Raw genomic sequence first — 20275 nt, 5'->3', positions numbered from 1 at the left:
GTCCACCGTTGGCTGGATGTGGCCGAGGTGGGCGCGAAGTAGCGGTGTCCAGCCGCTTGAGCTTGTGGCTGGAACGGGGGTACTATTAAAGTAACTTTTTGGGTGCTTTTTCCCCGCCAAAAAAAGGTGCGATCCGTGCTTTAGCTTTTTCCCACGCTTCACGAAAGTAACTTTGCCTGCTTTGGGTGTACTTCGTACCCTGTACACATCCATTGTCTCGTCAAAGCACCCCCACTTTTACGAGTGTTGTTTCACTTTTGACCCCAGAAGCGGTGCCAGCCTTCACCGTTCTTGGTAATGAGCTGCCGGATATTGCATCAACTGTAGTTTGTTCGTACCAGTTGCGCCCAATCACCACGCCACCGTTATGGGGCCAACAAGGAGGTCGTTCAACACGTTACACCGTCGGCTTTTTATTGCCGATGTGGCTTCCTTCGATACAGAGTGTATTACCTGCTTGAAACAGCGCTGAGATCGAGTAAGTCTGTGTGTCATATGGGCAGTTACTCCAGTTGATAGGTCGGCGCCGTTGTCGTCGTCGCTGTCATACCCGGCACCTCGGCCACTTTGAATACAATGCTAATAGATACTCTGGGAGTCTAATGAAGAAATGGGGGTGGCCGAGAGGTTCACAGAAACGATGCCCATACGTGAGAGACACTTAAAAGAGATGCATAAGGTAGACTTAAGAAAAGTTAGCGAAAAGCAAGAATGTGAACTTTTATGTCACGTGCAAGGTCGACAGCGACGACAACGGCTTTAAAAGGCCATACGCTACTAGAATAATAGTCAAAAATACAAACATAATTCCCTTGGAGCATACGACTCGGGTGATCCTTGCTTCGATGTCTTGCTAGACAGAGGAGGTCACAAACAACATCGAAGTCATCAAAGCAAGGAAGCCTTCCGATCTAGCTTTTTATGCCGAAGCTAGCTTTAAAAGCTAACTTCGGCACAAAAGCTAGGAAAAGTTAACTTTGGAGGGAAAAAGTAACCAAAAAAGTTACTTTCATAGTAACCCTGGAACGGGCGGGATAGGTTTATAGGAGACGTCTAACGACGTGGGACCCAGAACACCATTAACATCTGCGCCTGTGGATTGTGTGCGTAAAGTAGCTTACCAGACGCCACCTGTTTGTCATACATTTTCTTCAGGATGTCAAGCATATCTCGCGATAGTGCGCCTACGTGATCAATGCAGAAAATTCGTGTAAACACGGTGCGGACTCAAGGCGACGGATACAACGATCTCTTCGGAGTTGTCTACATACCATGCGATGCAGCCTGTTCTCTCCCTTCCTTCAACAACAATTCCATGGCGTCCGTTTGCCTTTGTATCAGCTTCATTAAGTCTTCATTTCCAACCGTATGTGAGCTGAAGAAATAGCAGATGATTCGAAATCAGTGCAATTCGATCTCAGGCGCTCACTGCCAAGATGAAGATGTACGAATAGAAGCCGACGTACTCCGTTCGAGGCACCCTAGTCCGATACTCTGGGTCTGAAGTTGGCTCTGGTGAACCAGCCACGGCAGATGGTTGCACCTTCATTGGAGGTAGGTAGAAGCCTGAGATGCTGAAGTTGACGATCAGCTGCAGAAGCAATGCACGAATAACGCGGCCATTGCCGCTAGGATTTTAATATCGTGCTGGGTTTCCCAGAATGGTGCTCGCTTCGAAGACCGAGTTCTCCCACGCGAATGTATTTCCAGGGGGACTGGGAGCCCTACATTGAACAGCAGTCGAATGCAACATACAGTAAGGGTAGTGCCAATGAAGACTTGCGGGGCATTTATGTCAGGTTGTGCAGGCATGTAATGACTAGTGGCGAAAGGAGTCAAGGTGCAAAAAAGACCGGATGAGCAGAACCCATCTCGATTTCTGTGTTTGTGTCTGAGCAGTGAAGACTGTACATGTCGCCACGAAGTGCCACTCGCATGAATAAATCACGTGCAGACGCGTCGCGGTTCAATGACACCGCTCTGAAAAGTCAACTTTAAATCATAGATTGGTTTGGACGCAAAACTCAGGAATACTGTGGGTATCAAACTAAAGCCCTAGGTCAGGCGCGTAAGAATTAAAATTTTCAAAAAGAAAGAGTCACAATTGAATGGTTTAGATGGGAACACAACGGTTTTCTGGGCGAGGAGGAATCTGCTGGTCGCGAATTTGTACTTGTTTGTCCGCTGGGGTCCGGTCCTTAGGCAATTTACTATCACTGGCCCTTCGTTCGGACAATCCGGACTGCAAAAAAATCTAGCTCACGCAGTATAAGTTCTCTTGCCATGAAACTTTGCACACACAATGCCCCCTACTGTAGCTACATGCCCATGCAATTTTGTTGTGAATTGCTTGAGAGAAAGGTCGTCGATCGGGGGGTGGGACCGTCGATCGGACAGCCGATCCCGCCAAAGTGTCCGAAACACCCCCCTCCCCATTCGACCTCCCATTGCCATTATTGTACTCAAATCACTTCGCAGATGGTCTAGTGGTGATTTAACATGATTTATGAGAGCTTGAACGGGGAGAAACGATAGGGAATTGGGTGTGTTTTTCGCACTGTCCGAACGACGGTTTGTCCGAACGAGGGGCCACTGATAGTATGCTCGCTTCGCTCGCAATCATCGTGTGAACGTTTGAACGGCGAACTCCACCCTGCTTCAACACAAGCATCTCTGTCGGCGACATCGTCAACAAAGCGCACTGAATCTGTTTCTGCGGTGCATCTAGATCTCCATCTTCAAAGACGTCGATATTGGACTTCTGGTTCTCATGCAGAAGGACCGATGTGAACACTGACGACCATCTCCTGGCACCAACAAAAGGTCAAACGCGACAGCAGGCTGCCTGTCAATTTGGGCCCCAGTCCTACATACACAGTTCCCTCATCGAAGATCACAAAAATTCCAATCCCATGCCGACCTGTATCCCCTTCCGCAACCCATCACTCTTACTCGCCACCAACGGAACTCCAAAGTTCAGCTCGACACGTATAGGATCAAATAGATAGATGAGTCCTACGCCGGCGGATATCGAGGGTTTGGAGACGCAGGTGGCGAGGGTATCGCGCAGGGATATGCCTATGTGGTTGGCCAACGAGGATGAGAGGACAGGACAGAAACAGACAGAGGAAGGGAAGAGGGAAGAAGGCGGACATACCGGGTTGTGAACCCTGCAATTGGCCAGCGTTGAGGAAGAAATGAGCTTTGAGTGGCCAATGTGGTTTTGGGGGGAGGTTAGAGATGAGGCTCAATCCTGCTGCCCAGTAATAATCGCCACCTAGCGAGTCAACTGTGCCACGTTCAAGAACACCACACAAAAACGCCGCATCGCGTACGGACACAACAAACACCAAAAAAGACAGGGAGTTAGCATAACATTGTGGAAAGAGGACATGGGTTTAAAAGAGGATAGGATGCACTAACCACCATCGCGAGGGCCCATGCCATTGGCACGGAACATTCGGAGGCTGAGTGGCCCGCCCAGCTGGAATCTATCGGAGAATAACGATTGTCCTGTTGGCGAGAGATTATATAGTCCGCCAGCGCGTGCTGAGCAGGATAGCCACTGGAAGCAGAATGATCGTCGCCATCCGCCCATTAATATACCAAATCGCCAAAAATACAGTGAGTAAGTCTTCAGTGGACGCCACAACAAGAGAAGGGAGACTGACCATCCCCTTCGCAATAACTGTTGTGATCTTACTTTCGGCCTCAGCCTTGTAATAGTGTGCGTCCCCACCTATTCCGGCAAGTTCGTGGAAGAGCTTGGTATAGTGGCCAGGCGCAATGGATAGTGAGGGGCCTGAACGGGTGTCTTGTGTCCAGGAATGTGTTATCGAAGATTTGATGGTCTGGCCTGCAGATTCTCGTATGCTGTGTGGTACATAGCACTTACAGTCAGCACCGCATAGCGAAACTCAAGAAGAAGTAGAAGGACAATATAGAATTAGGAAAGAACTTACCTGACGGAGGCGGATGGAAGCAGGCTTCCTATATGTCGTAGTACTGCTTCATAAGCTAATTCGTGTTGACCGGACCATATTTCACCGTGCTACCATTCACAAGCACGCTCAGCTCGAGCATCCTCCATGTTCTTGATAGACCCTCACCTTCAAACCAGCCTTAACTCCTCGAACCGCCTCCGTACAGCTCGCGTACGTCGTGTAGTCTCTATCGAGCGCAAATATAGAAAGGTCTCCTCTCGTTCTCAGCGTCGAAGTAACAGGGGCGGACAACGAAGCTTGAATAGATCGACGTGTTTTGGTGCCAACAGAGGCGTTTGCCTCAAATGTCTCAGCACCGCCAAAGACGTTACGGACACGAGCCGTCGCACTCTATACGGGCCATACAAATGCAAATTTTAGTAAAGGAGCAGGACAGCACCAATCCATGATGTACGCACAGCATTACCCTCGTTATTCCCAACCTCTGTACTTGTCTTCAAAAAATACTTTCCCCTCTCCTTCGTTGTGAATATGACGTCCACATCGTTTGGGGCCGCCAATGCTTCCCTACTTCGCTCGAGCTGGACATTCACAGTCTGGAAGATATCTGTTCTATGGAGCAAATGGCTTATATCGCGTGTCGTACGAAGGACAGTGCCGAGAGTAGATGTCTGGTCTGGTGGGGGTATGCGCGATTGGATGAGTGAGGCAAGAAAAGATTCTCGGGTGTGTGTCGCGCCTTCGACGCGTACGGCGCCAATGCGAGTGGGTGTGTCGAGGTTGTCATTGACCTAGAGAAAAGATAAGCGGGTAAATCGAGAGGAATGTCGAGAATAATGGTGAAAGCGGACGGACGAGATCGGCGAGATGGATAGAGCCCATGGCGGCGTGTGACTGGGAGAAATTGGCGCGAAATGTTGAGAAATAATGCGCCACGAATCTTGCTCCCGACCGTCGCCGGGCTTCTTTGCCTCTGACTTCGTTCATCTGATTCCATATCACTGCTATGCTTCAAAACCAATGAGACTACTAGGGAGGCATTCTTGGATGGTAAATCTATAGGGCAATGTAAGGAGGACTTGATGTGAGCTACGACGACCTTACTGACGGCTTTGTTTAAATTAGATTCAGACTGGCTCAGACATACTATAGGCAACAACTGCAGCCCAGACAGGTTGAGTTACATCCCTAGATGTCAACTCAGCTGCTGAGACTGCCAAAACCCTCGCTAGCATCTGTTTCTCACCGTGAACAAATCGCACAGACCATATCTCCCCTCAAGCGTGTTCGGCCCCATGTTCCGTTCTGGAAGCTCAGCGCTCATCGGGTACCTACGCTATGGACACTCTACCGCGGACTCTTGAAGAATGCGGGAGACGATAATGTACGTTCCTGCTTCTTTATCTTGTTCTCCTTGAAAGGCTTGGTGTGGCGCCACAATGAGATGAGTGGTAGATGATTGAGTGTCATCTCTGCTCGATGTGCGACCAAGGGCGGAACGCCATATACGACACTTTGGTATGAGATGTGGCACAGCTGTGCTGGTTGTCAATATTAGAACTTGGGTGCCAAACCGGAAGCCTGGGCACGAAGAGTTTATCGCAAAATACTACGTTCAACTCTTCCCTTCTTGTGCTTCTTACTCCGAAATTTTACTCCTCAATATGGCTAATGCCCATGGTGCGTCATAGATCAGATTCAGAATACAGCGACTCTTCCGAGTCTACCGCTCTCTAACGAGCCCCAAAGCCACAATCGCTCGACTTCAGCAAGGACACAGAGTGAGCCTCCACCGTTCTCTCTCGTCGCGTTTGATCATAATATCATGTCCTTCCCCCTTTTCCATAGTGGCTTGAGATTTTCAAGAATGCGCAACAAGGCAACACTCACCTCCAGGCCGTCCTAGCACGTTACGCCAAGATGATAGACCATAAACGCAAGAAAGAAGAGTTCCACTACATCCTTCGTCAAGAGGCCGTAAGTCTACCTTTCGATACTTTCCTTCCCTTCCACCTCGTTGTGAATCAACGCGAACTGTCGGTAACAACCATAACCTCTCCTATCAACAGCTCTGGCAAGCCCGTCTCCGCAACCGCCCCATCATCACCGGCTCTCCAATGCGTCCCACTCAATTCCACGGTCCTCTACCACGCATGAAACCCCAACCTGCACATATCGGCGCTATGATCCGCAAACGCATCATCGCTCGCGATCGTAGACTCGAAGATACCTACCGGATCAAATCATGGCTCGAAGATGTTCAACAGGAGGTCAAGTTCGAGAGGAGTCTTGCGAGAACGGCGAGGGATGTGCCTTTCGAGCGAGTTTTCAGTGGCCGAGTTCAAAAAGACATCCGGGCGGAGAGAAGGGATAGTGAGGCCGTAGACGAGAGGGGTGACACCGATAAGATAGAGTCGAAGGGTCCGGAAGGATATCCTACGAACACAAAGCCAGAAACACTACAAGACGAATGGCAGCACTGGCTCCAAGATCACCTCCAACTCCACGAATCCTCCTTCGCCCTCGAAAAAACCCGCTCTTCCCTCCCGTTCCCGCCAACCCTCCTCTCCCTCATGAAACGCGCCCGCATCGAAAAATACCACAACAAGGAACGGGAAGCAGAGCGCGAAGCCCGTGGTGAAGTCCTCGCTAATACTCTCAAGAGAAGGGGAAGCGGGTTCCCGGTCGCGGTGAGGCAGAAGTGGAGTAAGCGGAAGTATGAGGAGATGCATGTGATGAAGAGGAGTAAGGCGGTCGTGGGATATGTGGGGATGTTGAAGAGGAAATATGGTTGGAAAGTGCCTAAGGAAGAGGATAGGTACGATGGGAGGGATGAGCAGAGGCTAAGGGGGAGGGAGGAGACCATTAGGAAGGTCATGGAGATAAGGAGACAATGGGCAGAGAGGAGTGAGGTAGAGGGTGCGGAACCGATGGAGAGGGAAAGGAGGCGGGAGAGCGAGATGGAAGCTTTGAAGAAGTTGGATGAGGCGGAAGCGGGAAAAACCCGAGGCCGACTGTCGCTCAGGAGATGGAGGGAGTTGGTCAGGAATTATGCTCGGACGCATCGAGCAGCAACCTCTGCGAAGACGCCGAAACCGTCGAAACCTGTTAGGCTCACGACGAAGCAGTGGAAGGAACTTGCACGGCAGAAACTCGAGGCAGCGTAGATTGGCCTCAGTATATGGTTGCAGATGGTTGTGCGATGATTTGGCCAATCGGGAGGAGAAATATGTTGACAGCCGTTTTCGGTCCAAAACCCTAGTCGCACCATCGCTGAGTTACGACCAATATTATACTATCTGTAACTGACCAGGATGTTGAGGCACGACTCGACGGCTTCCAGCAAAATCTATACATCCTCCAGCTCAATTCTTGTCGTTCTGGCTTCACTCGTGTACAGATTCTGAAAGTCGGGTCGAGCTTCCGATGCAACAACCGGGACGAACCGGGCGTTGGTTTGGGCCACATTTGTGGCACTAGAACAGTCATTCGATCCTTCAATGGGCACGTTTAGGGCGGTTATTTTCCATTTCACTTCATTAATCGACCCCTCTACTATCTTAACCTCCATGGTTCAATAACTATAATTGAGCTTTTCAAGCATTATCGCGAGCCGCTGGGATGAGCAAAAACCAGAGTGCGGCGGGTACGGACCGGGACTTTCCGTAGGTAAATCTAGTCCTGCCTCCTTCGTCCAGACCGCCCAGGAGCATCCATTCTCCAACGTCGAGCTTCGAGCTCAGTCATGGTTCCGCCTTCGTATAAAGTCTGCTGCACCTTTCGTGCGAGTCACCAACGTTCGAATCCTAGTCCGCCTTCTTTGACAAACTCTCAGCCGAATGGCTCCATATTTCCTCCGAAATCTCGTCCCCAAGCGGGAGGCTCGGGCAGAGGGTAGACCTTTGCTCGTTGCTTTGGGCACCATCTCTCTTGTGCAGTGGGCACAGTTTTGGTCTGGGTACGTGATAAGTTGTTGAACGTCTTGGAGACTGAGATATTCAGACGTGTCTCTAGCTGGCTTGCGTGGACCTGCGATGCTATTGACTTCTTCTCTGTATCGCTCAGCGTGTCGAGGCTCGCGACGCAGTTTGACAAGGATACTTCTGATATTGTACGTTCTATAATTTGAGCCCTCGACGTTGTTTCATCTGCTCATATACATTGTCTTACCTCTTCGTGATATGTGCGTACAGACCACAGCAATTACTCTTACCCTACTTTTCCGATCTGTTGGTGCGGTGAGTTACTTCCTTCCATCCTATGACTGCAATATATTTTGATATTGTGGAGGAACCATGATATGGTATCTAAATTCACGTCTCAACATGTGGAGTACTTATCCTAATCTCGCTTGATACCACTTGCAATATTCGCGTCAAAGAGCAGCATTTGTTTGTTTGTTCTGCTATGAAAGCACGGCACGTATGGCCCACTCTTTCTCAAAGATACGGCCAGAAGAACTTTCACTGACCCCAAATCGTGTGTGTTGATGGATGTTTTGCGACTGCCACGGCCCTTACCACTCAGTCAATCCCCGGTCACTCACATACATTGAATTGCAGGTCCTCTTCGGTGTTTTCTCTGATCGTTTCGGACGCAAATGGCCATTGGTCTTCAACCTCCTACTAATATCCGTTTTCGAACTCGCCTCCGGCTTTGTCAATACTTTTCGTCAATTTCTCGCCGTTCGTTGCCTTTTCGGTGTCGCCATGGGCGGGATATGGGGTCTCGCCGCCTCCACTTCCCTCGAGAATCTCCCCGTTGAAGCCCGCGGTCTTGCGTCCGGCGTTCTTCAACAAGGATACGCGGTCGGCTACCTTCTCGCGGCTGTGATCAGCCTTACACTCGTGCCAGAGACGTCGACGACTTGGCGGAGTCTATTCTGGTGCGCAAGCGGGATCGGCGCGCTTTCAGCAGTGATCAGCGCTTTATTGCCTGAGAGTGAGGTATTCTTGAGAGCAAGAGAGATCGAGAGGAAGAAAGGTGCGACGACGGGGAAGAAGACAAAGGTGTTTTTACATCAGATGGGGGCGATGTTGAAGAAACACTGGTTGCTTTGCATTTACGCCATTTTGCTCATGACTGGTAGGTCCTTGGCTCGCACTCAATTGTCATATCTTCGAATCTTACGATGCGAGATAGGGTTCAATTTCTTGTCGCATGGCTCCCAAGATCTCTTCCCCACCTACATGGAGAAATCAAAGGGTTTCTCAGACCATTCAGCCATAGTCGCCACTATCATCGGCAACTGTGGCGCCATTGCGTACGCCCACCCTTCCCTCAGTAATCTCCTCATGCTATTTCTAATGCTGCATATTGCAGCGGTGGAGCTTTTGGAGGGTACTTGTCACAATATGTAGGCCGCCGACTCACCATCATCCTGTTCGTCCTCCTCGCCGGCGCCTTTATCCCACTCTGGATTCTCCCAAACTCTTTCTCCGCTCTCGCTGCCGGCGCGTTCTGCCTTCAGTTCGGTGTACAGGGAGCGTGGGGTGTCATCCCTATTCAGCTTGCTGAGATGAGCCCCCCTGGGTTTAGGGCGACTTTTCCGGGTGTGGCATATCAGCTCGGAAACGTAAGTCGCCGTTGGTAGTCCTTTCTTTGCGTCTCTCCCGTACGTCGGCTAATAAGCCTTGGGTTAGATGGTCTCCTCTGCGTCGGCCCAGATAGAAGCAAGAGGAGGAGATAATTTCAAGAAGACTATCATCCAAAACGGCGTACCAACAATTGTTCCAGATTATGCTACCGTGCAGGGGATCCTCGTCGGCGTTGTCGCTGCTTTCGTCGTCATCATTACCATTATAGGCCCCGAGTGCGTAATTTCCCCTTTCGTTTTCTCGCTTGGTATCGCACTTTGTTTCTAATTGCGTTTCACACTATCATAGAAACCACGGTTCGCACTTCGAGCAACACAAGACTGCGTTTGAGGAGGGTGCTGCAGACAACAATGGCGACCAGGAGGACGATCCAGAAGCTAGGCACATTGGGTCTACTGACGCGCATGCAAGAGAGAAGGAAACTAGCTCCCAAGGGAGTGTCCGGTCGCACGACATCGCCCAGCAGGTGTGAGTGTGGCCCACCTTCCTATGATCATCAGCGATGTGGCGACGACGACAAAATTCACACGATATGGGATGAGATGAACAACTTGAAGATCTGGAGGTATGTACGCTGGCATATTGGTGTGCGAAGGTAGTCCAAAATATTGTATTTGTCACGATTTCCCGTGAGCAGCACTGTTGTATTTCTCGTGTATTGTTTGGAACGAGCTTTTCTATGGTATTTCCGGAGGTGAGCCTGACGCATCGCAACATGATATTATGCAAGTACAAAAGAAGAAGGAAAAGGAAAAAGAAACGGATACACCGAGAGTAGCATTGACCAACGTTGAAACTCTTCTGGAATGCAATACACCTATGCCTCACCATGACCCTTCACATACCCCAGCAACAACTCCTCAAACTCACCAACCTCTGGCAACTGAATCTTCCCGTCGCTTCCACCGGACCTACGTCTATCAACAAAATCCAACACCTTATCCCTGACATTCTGCGCCCCGAACCCAAAGAGTTCAAACAATGTAGCCTGTGGTGCACTCATCCCAAACGTATGCATACTCAACGAAGCATGCGCATACCTCGCCCAACCATACGAGCTCCAAGCTTCCACAGCCACTACGAGCGAATGACCCGTCCCGAGTACAGACCGCTTATAGGGTACGGGCTGAATATCGAAATGGTGCTGCGAGGGCATGGAAACGACACGAGTGCGGAGAGTCGGGGGTAGAAGCTTGGTAGCAGAAATTGCGACGGAAACTTCAGAACCAGTGGCAACGAGGATAAGGTCAGGTAGATCCGAGTCTGATGAGGGCGTATAGTTGTGGAAGACGGGGTATGCGCCGAGTTTGACTTTGGAGCGGTCGGAACCATCGAGGAGCGGGACGGGTTGGCGAGAGAGACAGAAGAGAGATGGCGTATCCTTTGCTTCGAGAGCGACCTCCCATGCACCCACTTTCATAGGAGAATGTCGTCAATGCGAGGGCAAATAATTCGATATGACATAAAGAACATACTGCATTCCTCAGCATCTGCCGGGCGAATAAGGTTGAGATTCGGGAGGCCGCGGTAGAACGATGCGAGGCTACACGATGGGAGAGCTCGTTAGTAGGCAGTCTCTAATATGCATGTAAGTTAAGGACATACGCGATAGGCTGATGAGTAGGCCCATCCTCGCCGATACCGATAGAATCGTGAGTTGCAATACCGATCAGACGAAGTCCCTGTAGTGCTGACATTCTGGCCGCAGGAGCAGCGTAAATCCAGAACTGGAAGAAACTGCAAGAAAGGGTTTCAGCAGAATGGTCTTCCGAGGTGAGCCGCCAGAAAGAACTTACGTCGAGCAGATACTGGATAGGTAAAAGTGGGGCCTGTCAATGAGGTTCTTGCGTAGATCTATATGAGGAAAGAACGTACGGAATGAACATGCCCTTTTGATATGCCGCGAGTCCATTCGCAATTCCCACCATCCCGAACTCGCGGATCCCGTACCGTATCTGTCTCCCAGAATAATCTCCCAGGCCTGTCTCAGGCTAAGTGTCAGAGAGCCACAGCAACATATTAGCTCGTGCCACACTATACTTAAGCTGCGAATACTTACAGCCTGGAACTCAACCATCCCATCCCAGCTCACAAACGTACTCTCCAACAAATCCGCACTTCCGGCTACAAAGCTGTTGACTTTAGGAACGATCGCTTGCACAGCAATCCCAGACGACTTCCGCGTTGGCTGTGGAGCAGTTGGAAGTTCGTTCTTCGGTGGGAGAAGAGAAAGGATGTCCGATGGAAGGGAACTCGAGATTCGTCGACTGAGTTCTGCGTGTAGGTCGGGGTGGGAAGAGGCGTAGGAGGCGAAGAGATCGTTCCAGGCGGATTCATCTTGTGCGCCTCGGGCGGTGCAGGGTTTGTAGTAGTCTATTTGGTCGAGGGTCAGGATACGGGAATAGAATGGAAAATAATATAATATATAGCGAAGATGATGGATTGAAGGCGTACCGTAGACTTGGGTGCTGATGGCCAACTTTTCCGCTGGGTTGAATCCGAACAGTTGTTTCACGTATGCGACCTCTTCGTCACCAAGTGCTACACCGTGGGCGGGTCCAGTGTTGGCTTTCCTGCTACCGAAGCCAATAATGGTGCGGATGTGGACGAAGGTTGGTTTTCCGGTGGTGTTTTTGGCGGCTGATAGAGCTGCTATAACTGCGGCGAGCTATAGAGGTATACGGTCAGAAGGGAACGCACGTTGATGGAGGGAAATGTTAGCGGAGACATACATCATTGGTGCCGTCTTCGACATCGATGACGTGGAACCCGACGGCTTTCATCTTCGCCGACGTATCGTCCGTAAAACAGTTCGCTATACTTCCATCCACAGTGATCTACATCATAATCATCAGTCTCACCAGCCGATCACCTGAAAGATTAAACAAGACTGACCGAATTATCGTCATAAACAACGATCAAGTTGTCCAACCGCAAATGCCCGGCAAGACTCAACGCCTCCTGGCCAACGCCCTCTTGAAGACAACCGTCGCCAGTAAAACACCAGATCTTGTTGTCGATGACAGGGAAGGAGGGCCTATTGTATGTGGCGGCGAGGTTTTTTGCTGCCATGGCGAAACCGACGGCATTGGCTATGCCCTGGCCGAGAGGACCAGTCGTGACCTATATAGCGACACGGATAGAACGGTTACTTGTGGGTAAGAAGATGCAAAATAAGTCGAATGGAGTTCGGAGCCGTACCTCGATACCTGGATGTTCGATTTCAGGGTGGCCCGCAGCGATCTACAGGTCGAAAAGTTGGAATAGTGAGCGACTACTCGTGGATGAATGAACGGCGAATTATAGGCAGAAGTGACACTTACGCCGAACTTAGGATTATGATAAGTCTTCAGAGCGTCTATCGTCCACGCATCGTACCCAGCCAAGTGAAGTTGTATGTACTGCAGCAGACAAGCATGTCCGGCGCTGAGCACAAACCTGTCGCGGTTGAACCTGACGACAGTTATAAATATGGCAGCGCTAGAGTGAGTATAGTATAATAAGGATGCAGATATTAATCACGGGATGCATACCACTCTGGATTCTTGGGGTTATAGCGCATAGTGTGGCGCCACAGTGCCACAGCGATGGTTGAGGCGCCTATGACATGTCGTAAGGCCCACATTCAGGGAAGCAGGAGTTCAAAAAGCATACCCATGACGGTCCCAGGATGTCCACCTTTGAACTAGAATGCTATCAGCGCCGACCTGTGTAGACAGAGAGTCAACGGAGATGGTTGCTTACCTCCTGCGTGAAATCGGCCCCAAGGCATCGTATGGTGTTGAGAACGAGTTTCTCGATATCCGGCTACAACCCAACCAATCAATACTCTTCGAAAACGAAATAGTGTTGTGTATAGACATACCTCAGCTACTTTCGCTGGAACATGCGGCTCCTTGGAAAGACCAGCAAGGGGTCCATCTTGCACTGCTACTGGTGCCATATTGTTCGACTGGTTGGCTATGTTCTGGATCTGTGATGGACGATGGATGGTGGAAGTCAGGACGGAGAATACCTTCGGAGGGGGGCTGGACTAGAGACCGAAGAACTCTGGCAGAATTGCTCTGTGCGCTGAGAGAGGAAAGGAGAATCCAAGGATATTTGTGGAAAAGTCAACCTCCTGACCTCGCCGCCGACGGGATGTTCTTACCAGAGACGGCTTTTGTCTTGGAGTGAGCAGCACGAACAGGAGACCCGGACAGATATATGTCCGACACAATCAACTGTGGTTATTCGCTGAGACCACTTCGTGTAAGATATTCTGACGTCTCGAGGACGATGTGTTGGATGCCGACAGAAACACCAATTTCAATGACAATAGCGCTGGCTGATAAAACATGATGCCCGGACTTTCACAAGGCCGAATATTGGCAGCTGGATTTGCTGTATCTCATCAGGTATCAGCCTGGGTCAGTGCTTCGTCGGGGACGACATTCGGGTCTGTCCACACGATAAGTCATTTCTGGAGGCACCTGACAGATCACGAGAACAAATATTGAAGTCAGTTCACTCCGGAGCTCGCTGTGAAATAGAAAGCCGCCGACCGGTGCATGATGTTGGGTACGGCCACACGAATAAACCCAAGCTCCTCTGAGAAGAAACCCTGAGAGTCCTCGATTGATGAACTGAAGCAACGTAAAATCACTGAAAAACACCTTTATTTGGGCCGCCGGCATTTTAAACATCCGCTTGAGTACCGCCGGCGTGGCGTCGGCTCAGCCACGGCCGGGTTCGCCACAACGTCACACAACCTTCTTCTCACAAAACCTCGGTCACGACTTTCTGAAAGCCGTCTAAACTTGCGCAAGCCTTGCGGACAGGATCCGAACCGATATCTGCGTTATTATGTTGGACAAATGCATAAAATTCCGGCCTCTGACGAACGGTGAGAGTCTCACTGAAATCTGTTTTCCGGAGTCTTCACAACAACAATCAACGTAGTCCTGTCGATCAGGGGCCCCACAACTCTTCCCATCGTCGTTACCTCAGAATGCGGGGAAGCGACGGCCTCTCATGAGCCCGAAGATGCCTCCTCTTTGACTTCCCCTCCTCCCGACCAATGTCAATCACAGAGCGCTCACGGGGCCACTCTTCGGTCGTTTCCAGGAATCATCCCGGGATGGGCGATTATCATGCATTTCCGCCAGCGTACATACATCTCCGCCCATTTCTCAAAGCGAGATAAGTGTGCCCCGATCTCAGGCTCGCTCGGGGCAGAGGGCGTGAACAAAACTTGCTCACAGACGACCTCAACGTGTTCTACTTCGTGCTCCCAGTCTTTCTTCTCCAACGTGCCAACCTTCTTCCTGCGTCTGCCCAGTGACCCTCCTCTACGCTTTACCTCCTATTCTTCAAGATGACATTCACATCGACGCCAGCATCGCTCGACCCTACATCGAAGGCAGCCACCGAGCTGACCGCTCGTTCTCATACGCCCACCGTCGCCTCTGTCGAAGACCCCAGTGTTTCCCAGCTATTCTCACTCAAAGGCCGTACCTCAATAGGTATGAGCTTCCTCATCCCCATCTGATCCTTTGATCTACTTCTTCAACCTTGTTCTCTATTCGACATTTGCTGATATCTCCATCCATCCTTCGCTCAACGTTACAGTTACTGGCGGGGCTCGTGGCCTCGGGATAACCCTTGCCTCCGCCCTCCTCGAATCAGGCTCGCATGTCTACTGCGTCGACATCTCTCCTGAACCGTCTCCGAAGGAATGGGCCGCTCTCGTCGTCAAAGCTGACGAACTGAAGCTGGTTGTGAAGTACAGAAAGTTGGATATTACCGATGCGGAAGCTGTGGGGGAGTGTTTCAAGGGCATTGCTGCAGAGGCGCCCGAGCCTGTCAGGGTGCTTCTCGGTGCCGCTGGAAGTACGTCATTGTTTCTTCGTTTGAGTCCCTGTAGAGACTGATCTTTGGATGTTTACGCTGTTATACAGTCCAGCACGAGTGCCCTGCGGTGGATTACAAGATCAATGATTTCAGGAGGGTCATGGATGTGAATGTGACGGGAACATTCAATACCGCTCAGGCCGCATGCCGGGTTATGATGGAGCACGGGATGGGCGGATCCATCGCTCTCATCGCTTCCATGAGTGGTAGCGTAGCGAACCGTGGCCTTTCATGCGCTGCATAGTATGTATCTCGCTCTTCCTTCTGGATTACCATCACGAACTAATTGTCGTTATTCACTCTCCCTCTCGCCGCATCAACCGAATAGCAACGCCTCCAAATCCGCTCTCCTTCAACTCGCGCGCTCCACTGCCTCCGAATGGGGCCCCCATAAGATCCGCGTCAACACTATCTCTCCAGGGTATATCATGACCGCCATGACCGCTCAACTCATCGCAGACCGTCCTGACGATAAGCTTGAGGAGAGGTGGGCGAACGATAATATGATGGGGAGGGTGAGTTTGCCATGGGAGTATAAGGGCCCAGCTATATTCTTAGCGAGTGACGCGAGTGCGTTTTGCACTGGGATGGATTTGAGGGTCGATGGCGGACACTGTGGTGAGTACTCTTTTTTTTTCTGAGGATCGGTAAGAAGACTTCAGAGTGCCTTTCTGACCATGTTCGGGTTATTTTAGCTTGGTGATTCGAGGTTAGGGGAAGTCCTCGAGTTCAGGCTACAATTATATGTAAATTACCTTTCTGCATGGGGATTTTTAAAGAATCTATCGAGTCGGATGTTCTAGACTATTTAGCTCACACATTGTACGAGTCGAAGAGCGCATTGCACACCCTCGTACGGGACTTCGCCCAAGCTTAGAACCTGACCCTGATAGGAGTAAGAAGCGTTAGTGTCCATGGTCAAGAAAGCCTTCGATACCACCAATTAATTTACCAGAGAGTTTGAAGCCTAAAACAGTTGGCCCAGTAACTTTATCCTCACGGGACGAATCAGCTGAAACGTGCTGGTATGATCGCGTGACTAAATACCAGTTAAAAATGGGCGCTGAAAGCGACGGACCTCTTTGCTCTCCTTACCAACTCCTTACCATCACTCGACGCCAATCATTGCACTTTTATGTATTCCTTTTTCTTTGCATCTACTGCTTCTGGTGAGTGGCTCCGTAGACTGACAGGATACTGTTCTAACAGAATTCTTTTGCGTAGCGGACTGTAGCTGGCCCTTGCGTGACCTCTTTAGAGTCTCTAAATCGAGCGCTGTGCGCACACGGGACCGAGCAGGATCCAGATCAATCTCCGGTTCGTACGTCGTCGCGATTTTTCGCTGTCCTACCTCGCCTCTAGGAACTTACCATGGTTGGAAGAGAATCGAAAAGGAACGATGCTTTTGCGGCGAACCAATTCTGGTGCTTGGCGACGTCTCAACCAGGAAATTCCGTTCATCCGCGCCACTGACCACTGAGTGCCTCACGGACTTATGAAGCCCCGCCCAGCTCAATTTTCTCCTTCACCACGGTTGGCTGCCCCAGGTTGCCCCTCCTCCTCCCCCGCGTCATCTCGCCGCCAGGCCTCATTTATAAACACATCTGTGCGGGGAAGTTGGACATCAGCTTTGCGATTGACCGATACCCCGCAATCCGGGCTTCTTCACCCCGTAATCGTCTCGCATCGCCCCGCCCTCCGCTCTGAACATCTCCGAAGGGCTCGACGACTATAACTTGCTATCATGAAGCCGTTCTCGGAACCATACGATATCTTCTTGAAGCATGGGTCTGCTAGATGGATCATGCATGGCATTACGGCGGCTTGCGGTAGTGGCGTATGTTCATCTTGTTGACCGTCTGCATGGCGATATCTGTACTGATGGCTTGTTCGCTTTCAGTTTCTTTTGTTCGGGTTTGACCAGGTTCGCATTCGCTCAATGCCCTTATTCTTCTACACCCTCTGACTCTCTTATGATACGTCCTGTAGGGTATCCTCGGCGGTCTTTTAACAGGCGCACCTTTCGAGGCTCAATTTCCCGTTCTCACGACAAACGCGAATCTACAGGGTGCTACAGTCGCCATCTACGAGATCGGATGCGCTACTGGTGCTCTTGCCACATTCTTCTGGGGCGAGCACCTCGGTCGGAGGAGAGGTATCATGTTCGGCATGATTATCCTCGCTATCGGCGCCATTCTTCAGTTCATGTCGTACGGTCTCGCGCAGCTCATTGTAGGCAGAGTCGTCAGTGAGTCATCCGCGATTCACTTTGAGGACAGACCGAGATTTTGATTTTGGTGGTGTTCCTAATCTTTAGCTGGTATCGGTAATGGTATGACGACGAGTGCCATCCCTGTGTGGCAGTCGGAGACAAGTCGGTCTCATCATCGTGGACGGGACGTCTGCATCGAACTCGGTGTCAATATCTTCGGTGTCATGCTCGCGTATTGGGTCAGTTACCATCCTTCATCCTTAACCGTCATGAGATCACGTCACTGAAATCAATAATTCTTCTGCTCAGGTTGACTTCGGTCTGCGAAACTACACGACCGGGTGGCAGTGGCGTTTCCCACTGGTGAGGCATTCTATATCTCGTCAAGATTTGTTCACGACTGACTTATCAACCTTTAGTCACTGCAAGTCTTGTTCGCGGTATTTACCCTCGTCCTGGTGTGCTTCCTCCCCGAGAGTCCTCGCTGGCTTGCGAGCCAGGATCGTCCCGAAGAAGCTCGTCATATCATTTGGTTGCTCGAACACTCTGAAATCCCAGAGAAGCGTGAGAAGGCCGCTGTAAGTACCTCTTTTTTCTGAGCTTATCCATGCTGCTCCGCATTGCTGTCGAGCGTCCACTCACCCCATACGATAGGATGTCGAGCTCGAATTAATCATGGAAGCCCTGCGTGTTGAGCGAGCTGCAGGGACCAGTTCTTTCAGGGATTGCTTTAGGAATGGTGACCAGGTGCGTCTCATGCCTCGGTTTCAATCTCACTTACCAAAGTAATGAACTGATACTTATCCATTTCTCTAGCGTTTCTTACATCGTGTCCTTCTTGGATGTGGATCACAGATGATGCAGCAGGTCAGCGGTATCAAGTACGTAGACCACTTCATACTAATCATGCCTGGTAGACGTATCTGATCATGAATCATCTATCATCCAGCTTGATTACCTACTACGCTCGTGAGCCCCGTCTACATAACTTTACATTTCGTCTCATACTCAGCTTCTACTTTCTGTACAGCTGTCATCTTCCAAAACTCTGTCGGCCTCTCGCGTGATATGTCACTCTTGCTCGCTGGCTTCAACGGTACGTGCAATCATCCTCGAAGTGCTATCACAAACTGTTCTCTGACTTTGACGTATGGACATGTCTACAGGCCTTGCATATTTCTTCTCCTCTCTCGTTCCCATTCCACTCATCGAGCGCCTCGGTCGGCGCAAACTTATGCTCTTCGGTGCTGTTGGCCAATGTATTTGTATGATTCTGCTCGCTGCTATGACACAGGACCAGGGCAATACGGCGAAGGGAATTGTGGCGACCGTTTGCTTGTTGTATGTCCACCTTCCTATCCTTCTACGCTCACCGGTGAAACTCCACAACGATACTAATGTACACGTTTCCAGCATGTTCAATTTCTTCTTCGCGGTTGGCTGGTTGGCCATCCCATGTGCGTCACTTCATAACTACTTTAGGTTGACAATTATGAAAGCTGACTGTCAACGATAATTTTACAGGGCTCTACCCCGCAGAGATTGCCCCGTTGCAGATTCGTTCGAAGGCAGCTGCCTTGGCTACAGTGAGCTCTTTCTTTCTGCCTGTCTCTGACCGGGGCTGATCAGATACTATAGATGACGAATTGGCTCTTCACGTTCTTGGTCGTCATGATCACGCCTACTGCGATTAGTAGTATTGGGTATAAGACTTACGTCGTGCGTATTTCTTGTACCTTGTCCACCGAGACAGAGATGTTAATTATTTCTATGTGCGACGATAGGTCTGGGCGTGCACGAACTTCGCTTTCATCTTTATCACATATTTCTTCTGTGAGTTTTTGTTTGTCTTGCAGTCTGCCCGATGTCTGACCCACGTTTTTATACTCCAAATAGACGTCGAGACGACAGGACAGACACTCGAGGATATTGATCTTCTCGTACGTCATCCGCTCCTTTCTCCTCGACGTATATTGATTCCAACCCATTTCACAGTTCGAAGGCGCTAAAACCATCTTTCTCGGTCCCTCCTCTGCCAAACGGGCCTCCGAAATCAGGAGACACCGCGAGCAGCAGCTCAAGGCAGCCCTCGGCACTGGCTATCCGGGAGAGAAGGGTGGCTCATCAACGCCGGAAGATATGTCGATGAAGCCGAGTGCGGAGGTCGAGCATCGAGAGTCGTTGTGAGCTTCGATAGCCTTTAGCTTTAGGAGCGCTTCGAGAGGTTGGACCTTACACCATTTTTTCTCTACTACTCTGGATTGTTTGATTATGAGGATGGGCTGTGATGATAGCTGATACTTGACCTTACGATGAATGTTGTGCTGATCTGCTCCGTATGTTTTTTGGATGATCTCCTCCAGGTGGCCGTGGATGGAGGGCTGCTTTAACTTGTACTTATTTACCGTCTTACGATTACATTGCTATGAATGCTATCCTGCAGAATCTACCTTCTTGATCCGACTCTGTTTCCAGTGACGGTCAACGTCAATGAGGTCGTAGTACGCCGGTTGTTGAACGTCTCAACGTTTGAACTGGCGGCGTTGTGGTTGGAAGTTGGAACAAGGAAGCTCGAGCCAAACAGCGCTGCATGTGGCATCCTCGACAGTGGCTCATGGGCCTCCAGTCAC

At 50.4% G+C, this 20275-nt stretch overlaps 6 protein-coding genes across 6 annotated transcripts; 4 read left to right on the top strand and 2 right to left on the bottom strand.

Annotated features, from left to right (window-relative positions):
• Positions 1 to 2826: 2826 nt before the first annotated feature.
• STEHIDRAFT_171771 (uncharacterized protein) lies at positions 2827 to 4826 on the bottom strand (the record flags this gene model as incomplete). The annotated part of the gene is made up of 8 exons (XM_007309166.1): positions 2827 to 3078; positions 3158 to 3289; positions 3424 to 3565; positions 3672 to 3873; positions 3963 to 4051; positions 4110 to 4334; positions 4403 to 4735; positions 4800 to 4826. The coding sequence occupies 8 exons, from the start codon at positions 4824 to 4826 to the stop codon at positions 2894 to 2896; spliced, it is 1335 nt and encodes a 444-aa protein (XP_007309228.1). The 3' UTR covers positions 2827 to 2893.
• Positions 4827 to 4892: 66 nt separating this feature from the next.
• Positions 4893 to 7300, top strand: STEHIDRAFT_142072 (uncharacterized protein). Its single transcript, XM_007309165.1, has 5 exons — positions 4893 to 5012; positions 5070 to 5328; positions 5636 to 5725; positions 5793 to 5921; positions 6014 to 7300. Exons 2-5 carry the CDS (start codon positions 5137 to 5139, stop codon positions 7109 to 7111), a joined length of 1509 nt encoding a protein of 502 aa, XP_007309227.1. The 5' UTR covers positions 4893 to 5012; positions 5070 to 5136; the 3' UTR covers positions 7112 to 7300.
• Positions 7301 to 7745: 445 nt separating this feature from the next.
• STEHIDRAFT_85687 (carboxylic acid transporter) lies at positions 7746 to 10217 on the top strand. The gene is made up of 8 exons (XM_007309164.1): positions 7746 to 7902; positions 7959 to 8055; positions 8138 to 8182; positions 8507 to 9029; positions 9087 to 9207; positions 9267 to 9519; positions 9587 to 9756; positions 9830 to 10217. Exons 1-8 carry the CDS (start codon positions 7784 to 7786, stop codon positions 10011 to 10013), a joined length of 1512 nt encoding a protein of 503 aa, XP_007309226.1. The 5' UTR covers positions 7746 to 7783; the 3' UTR covers positions 10014 to 10217.
• Positions 10218 to 10245: 28 nt separating this feature from the next.
• STEHIDRAFT_149842 (transketolase) lies at positions 10246 to 13484 on the bottom strand (the record flags this gene model as incomplete). Its single annotated transcript, XM_007309163.1, has 15 exons — positions 10246 to 10954; positions 11017 to 11084; positions 11147 to 11278; positions 11338 to 11349; positions 11417 to 11532; positions 11601 to 11914; positions 11996 to 12209; positions 12274 to 12378; positions 12437 to 12664; positions 12743 to 12784; positions 12865 to 12994; positions 13075 to 13141; positions 13196 to 13226; positions 13286 to 13348; positions 13407 to 13484. 15 exons carry the CDS (start codon positions 13482 to 13484, stop codon positions 10359 to 10361), a joined length of 2196 nt encoding a protein of 731 aa, XP_007309225.1. The 3' UTR covers positions 10246 to 10358.
• Positions 13485 to 14859: 1375 nt separating this feature from the next.
• STEHIDRAFT_124977 (NAD-P-binding protein) lies at positions 14860 to 16244 on the top strand. The gene is made up of 5 exons (XM_007309162.1): positions 14860 to 15045; positions 15152 to 15412; positions 15481 to 15676; positions 15762 to 16051; positions 16129 to 16244. The coding sequence occupies exons 1-5, from the start codon at positions 14898 to 14900 to the stop codon at positions 16134 to 16136; spliced, it is 903 nt and encodes a 300-aa protein (XP_007309224.1). The 5' UTR covers positions 14860 to 14897; the 3' UTR covers positions 16137 to 16244.
• Positions 16245 to 17183: 939 nt separating this feature from the next.
• Positions 17184 to 20105, top strand: STEHIDRAFT_171767 (general substrate transporter). The gene is made up of 17 exons (XM_007309161.1): positions 17184 to 17270; positions 17334 to 17357; positions 17423 to 17681; positions 17751 to 17884; positions 17955 to 18008; positions 18065 to 18223; positions 18300 to 18392; positions 18462 to 18526; positions 18595 to 18614; positions 18676 to 18741; positions 18812 to 18986; positions 19059 to 19102; positions 19170 to 19231; positions 19284 to 19364; positions 19430 to 19478; positions 19542 to 19585; positions 19641 to 20105. The coding sequence occupies exons 1-17, from the start codon at positions 17238 to 17240 to the stop codon at positions 19830 to 19832; spliced, it is 1554 nt and encodes a 517-aa protein (XP_007309223.1). The 5' UTR covers positions 17184 to 17237; the 3' UTR covers positions 19833 to 20105.
• Positions 20106 to 20275: the final 170 nt, after the last annotated feature.

This window comes from Stereum hirsutum, assembly GCF_000264905.1.
Source record: "Stereum hirsutum FP-91666 SS1 unplaced genomic scaffold STEHIscaffold_17, whole genome shotgun sequence".
In the NCBI taxonomy this organism is placed as follows: Eukaryota; Fungi; Basidiomycota; class Agaricomycetes; order Russulales; family Stereaceae; genus Stereum; species Stereum hirsutum.
Note: the sequence above shows the minus strand (reverse complement) of the source record. Positions and strands in the feature narration are given on the sequence as shown.

Bases quoted from the DNA above. Each gene is read 5' to 3' on its own strand.
- STEHIDRAFT_142072 (XM_007309165.1), top strand. From the start codon at position 5,137: ATGTCAACTCAGCTGCTGAGACTGCCAAAACCCTCGCTAGCATCTGTT. The intron at 5,329-5,635 runs GTACGTTCCTGC...GGTGCGTCATAG, and splicing joins AGAATGCGGGAGACGATAAT to ATCAGATTCAGAATACAGCG. The intron at 5,726-5,792 runs GTGAGCCTCCAC...CCTTTTCCATAG, and splicing joins GACTTCAGCAAGGACACAGA to TGGCTTGAGATTTTCAAGAA.
- STEHIDRAFT_85687 (XM_007309164.1), top strand. From the start codon at position 7,784: ATGGCTCCATATTTCCTCCGAAATCTCGTCCCCAAGCGGGAGGCTCGG. The intron at 9,030-9,086 runs GTAGGTCCTTGG...GATGCGAGATAG, and splicing joins CGCCATTTTGCTCATGACTG to GGTTCAATTTCTTGTCGCAT. The intron at 9,757-9,829 runs GTGCGTAATTTC...ACACTATCATAG, and splicing joins ATTACCATTATAGGCCCCGA to AAACCACGGTTCGCACTTCG.
- STEHIDRAFT_124977 (XM_007309162.1), top strand. From the start codon at position 14,898: ATGACATTCACATCGACGCCAGCATCGCTCGACCCTACATCGAAGGCA. The intron at 15,046-15,151 runs GTATGAGCTTCC...TCAACGTTACAG, and splicing joins CAAAGGCCGTACCTCAATAG to TTACTGGCGGGGCTCGTGGC. The intron at 15,677-15,761 runs GTATGTATCTCG...TCAACCGAATAG, and splicing joins GGCCTTTCATGCGCTGCATA to CAACGCCTCCAAATCCGCTC.
- STEHIDRAFT_171767 (XM_007309161.1), top strand. From the start codon at position 17,238: ATGCATGGCATTACGGCGGCTTGCGGTAGTGGC. The intron at 18,009-18,064 runs GTGAGGCATTCT...ATCAACCTTTAG, and splicing joins GGCAGTGGCGTTTCCCACTG to TCACTGCAAGTCTTGTTCGC. The intron at 18,224-18,299 runs GTAAGTACCTCT...CCCATACGATAG, and splicing joins AGAAGCGTGAGAAGGCCGCT to GATGTCGAGCTCGAATTAAT.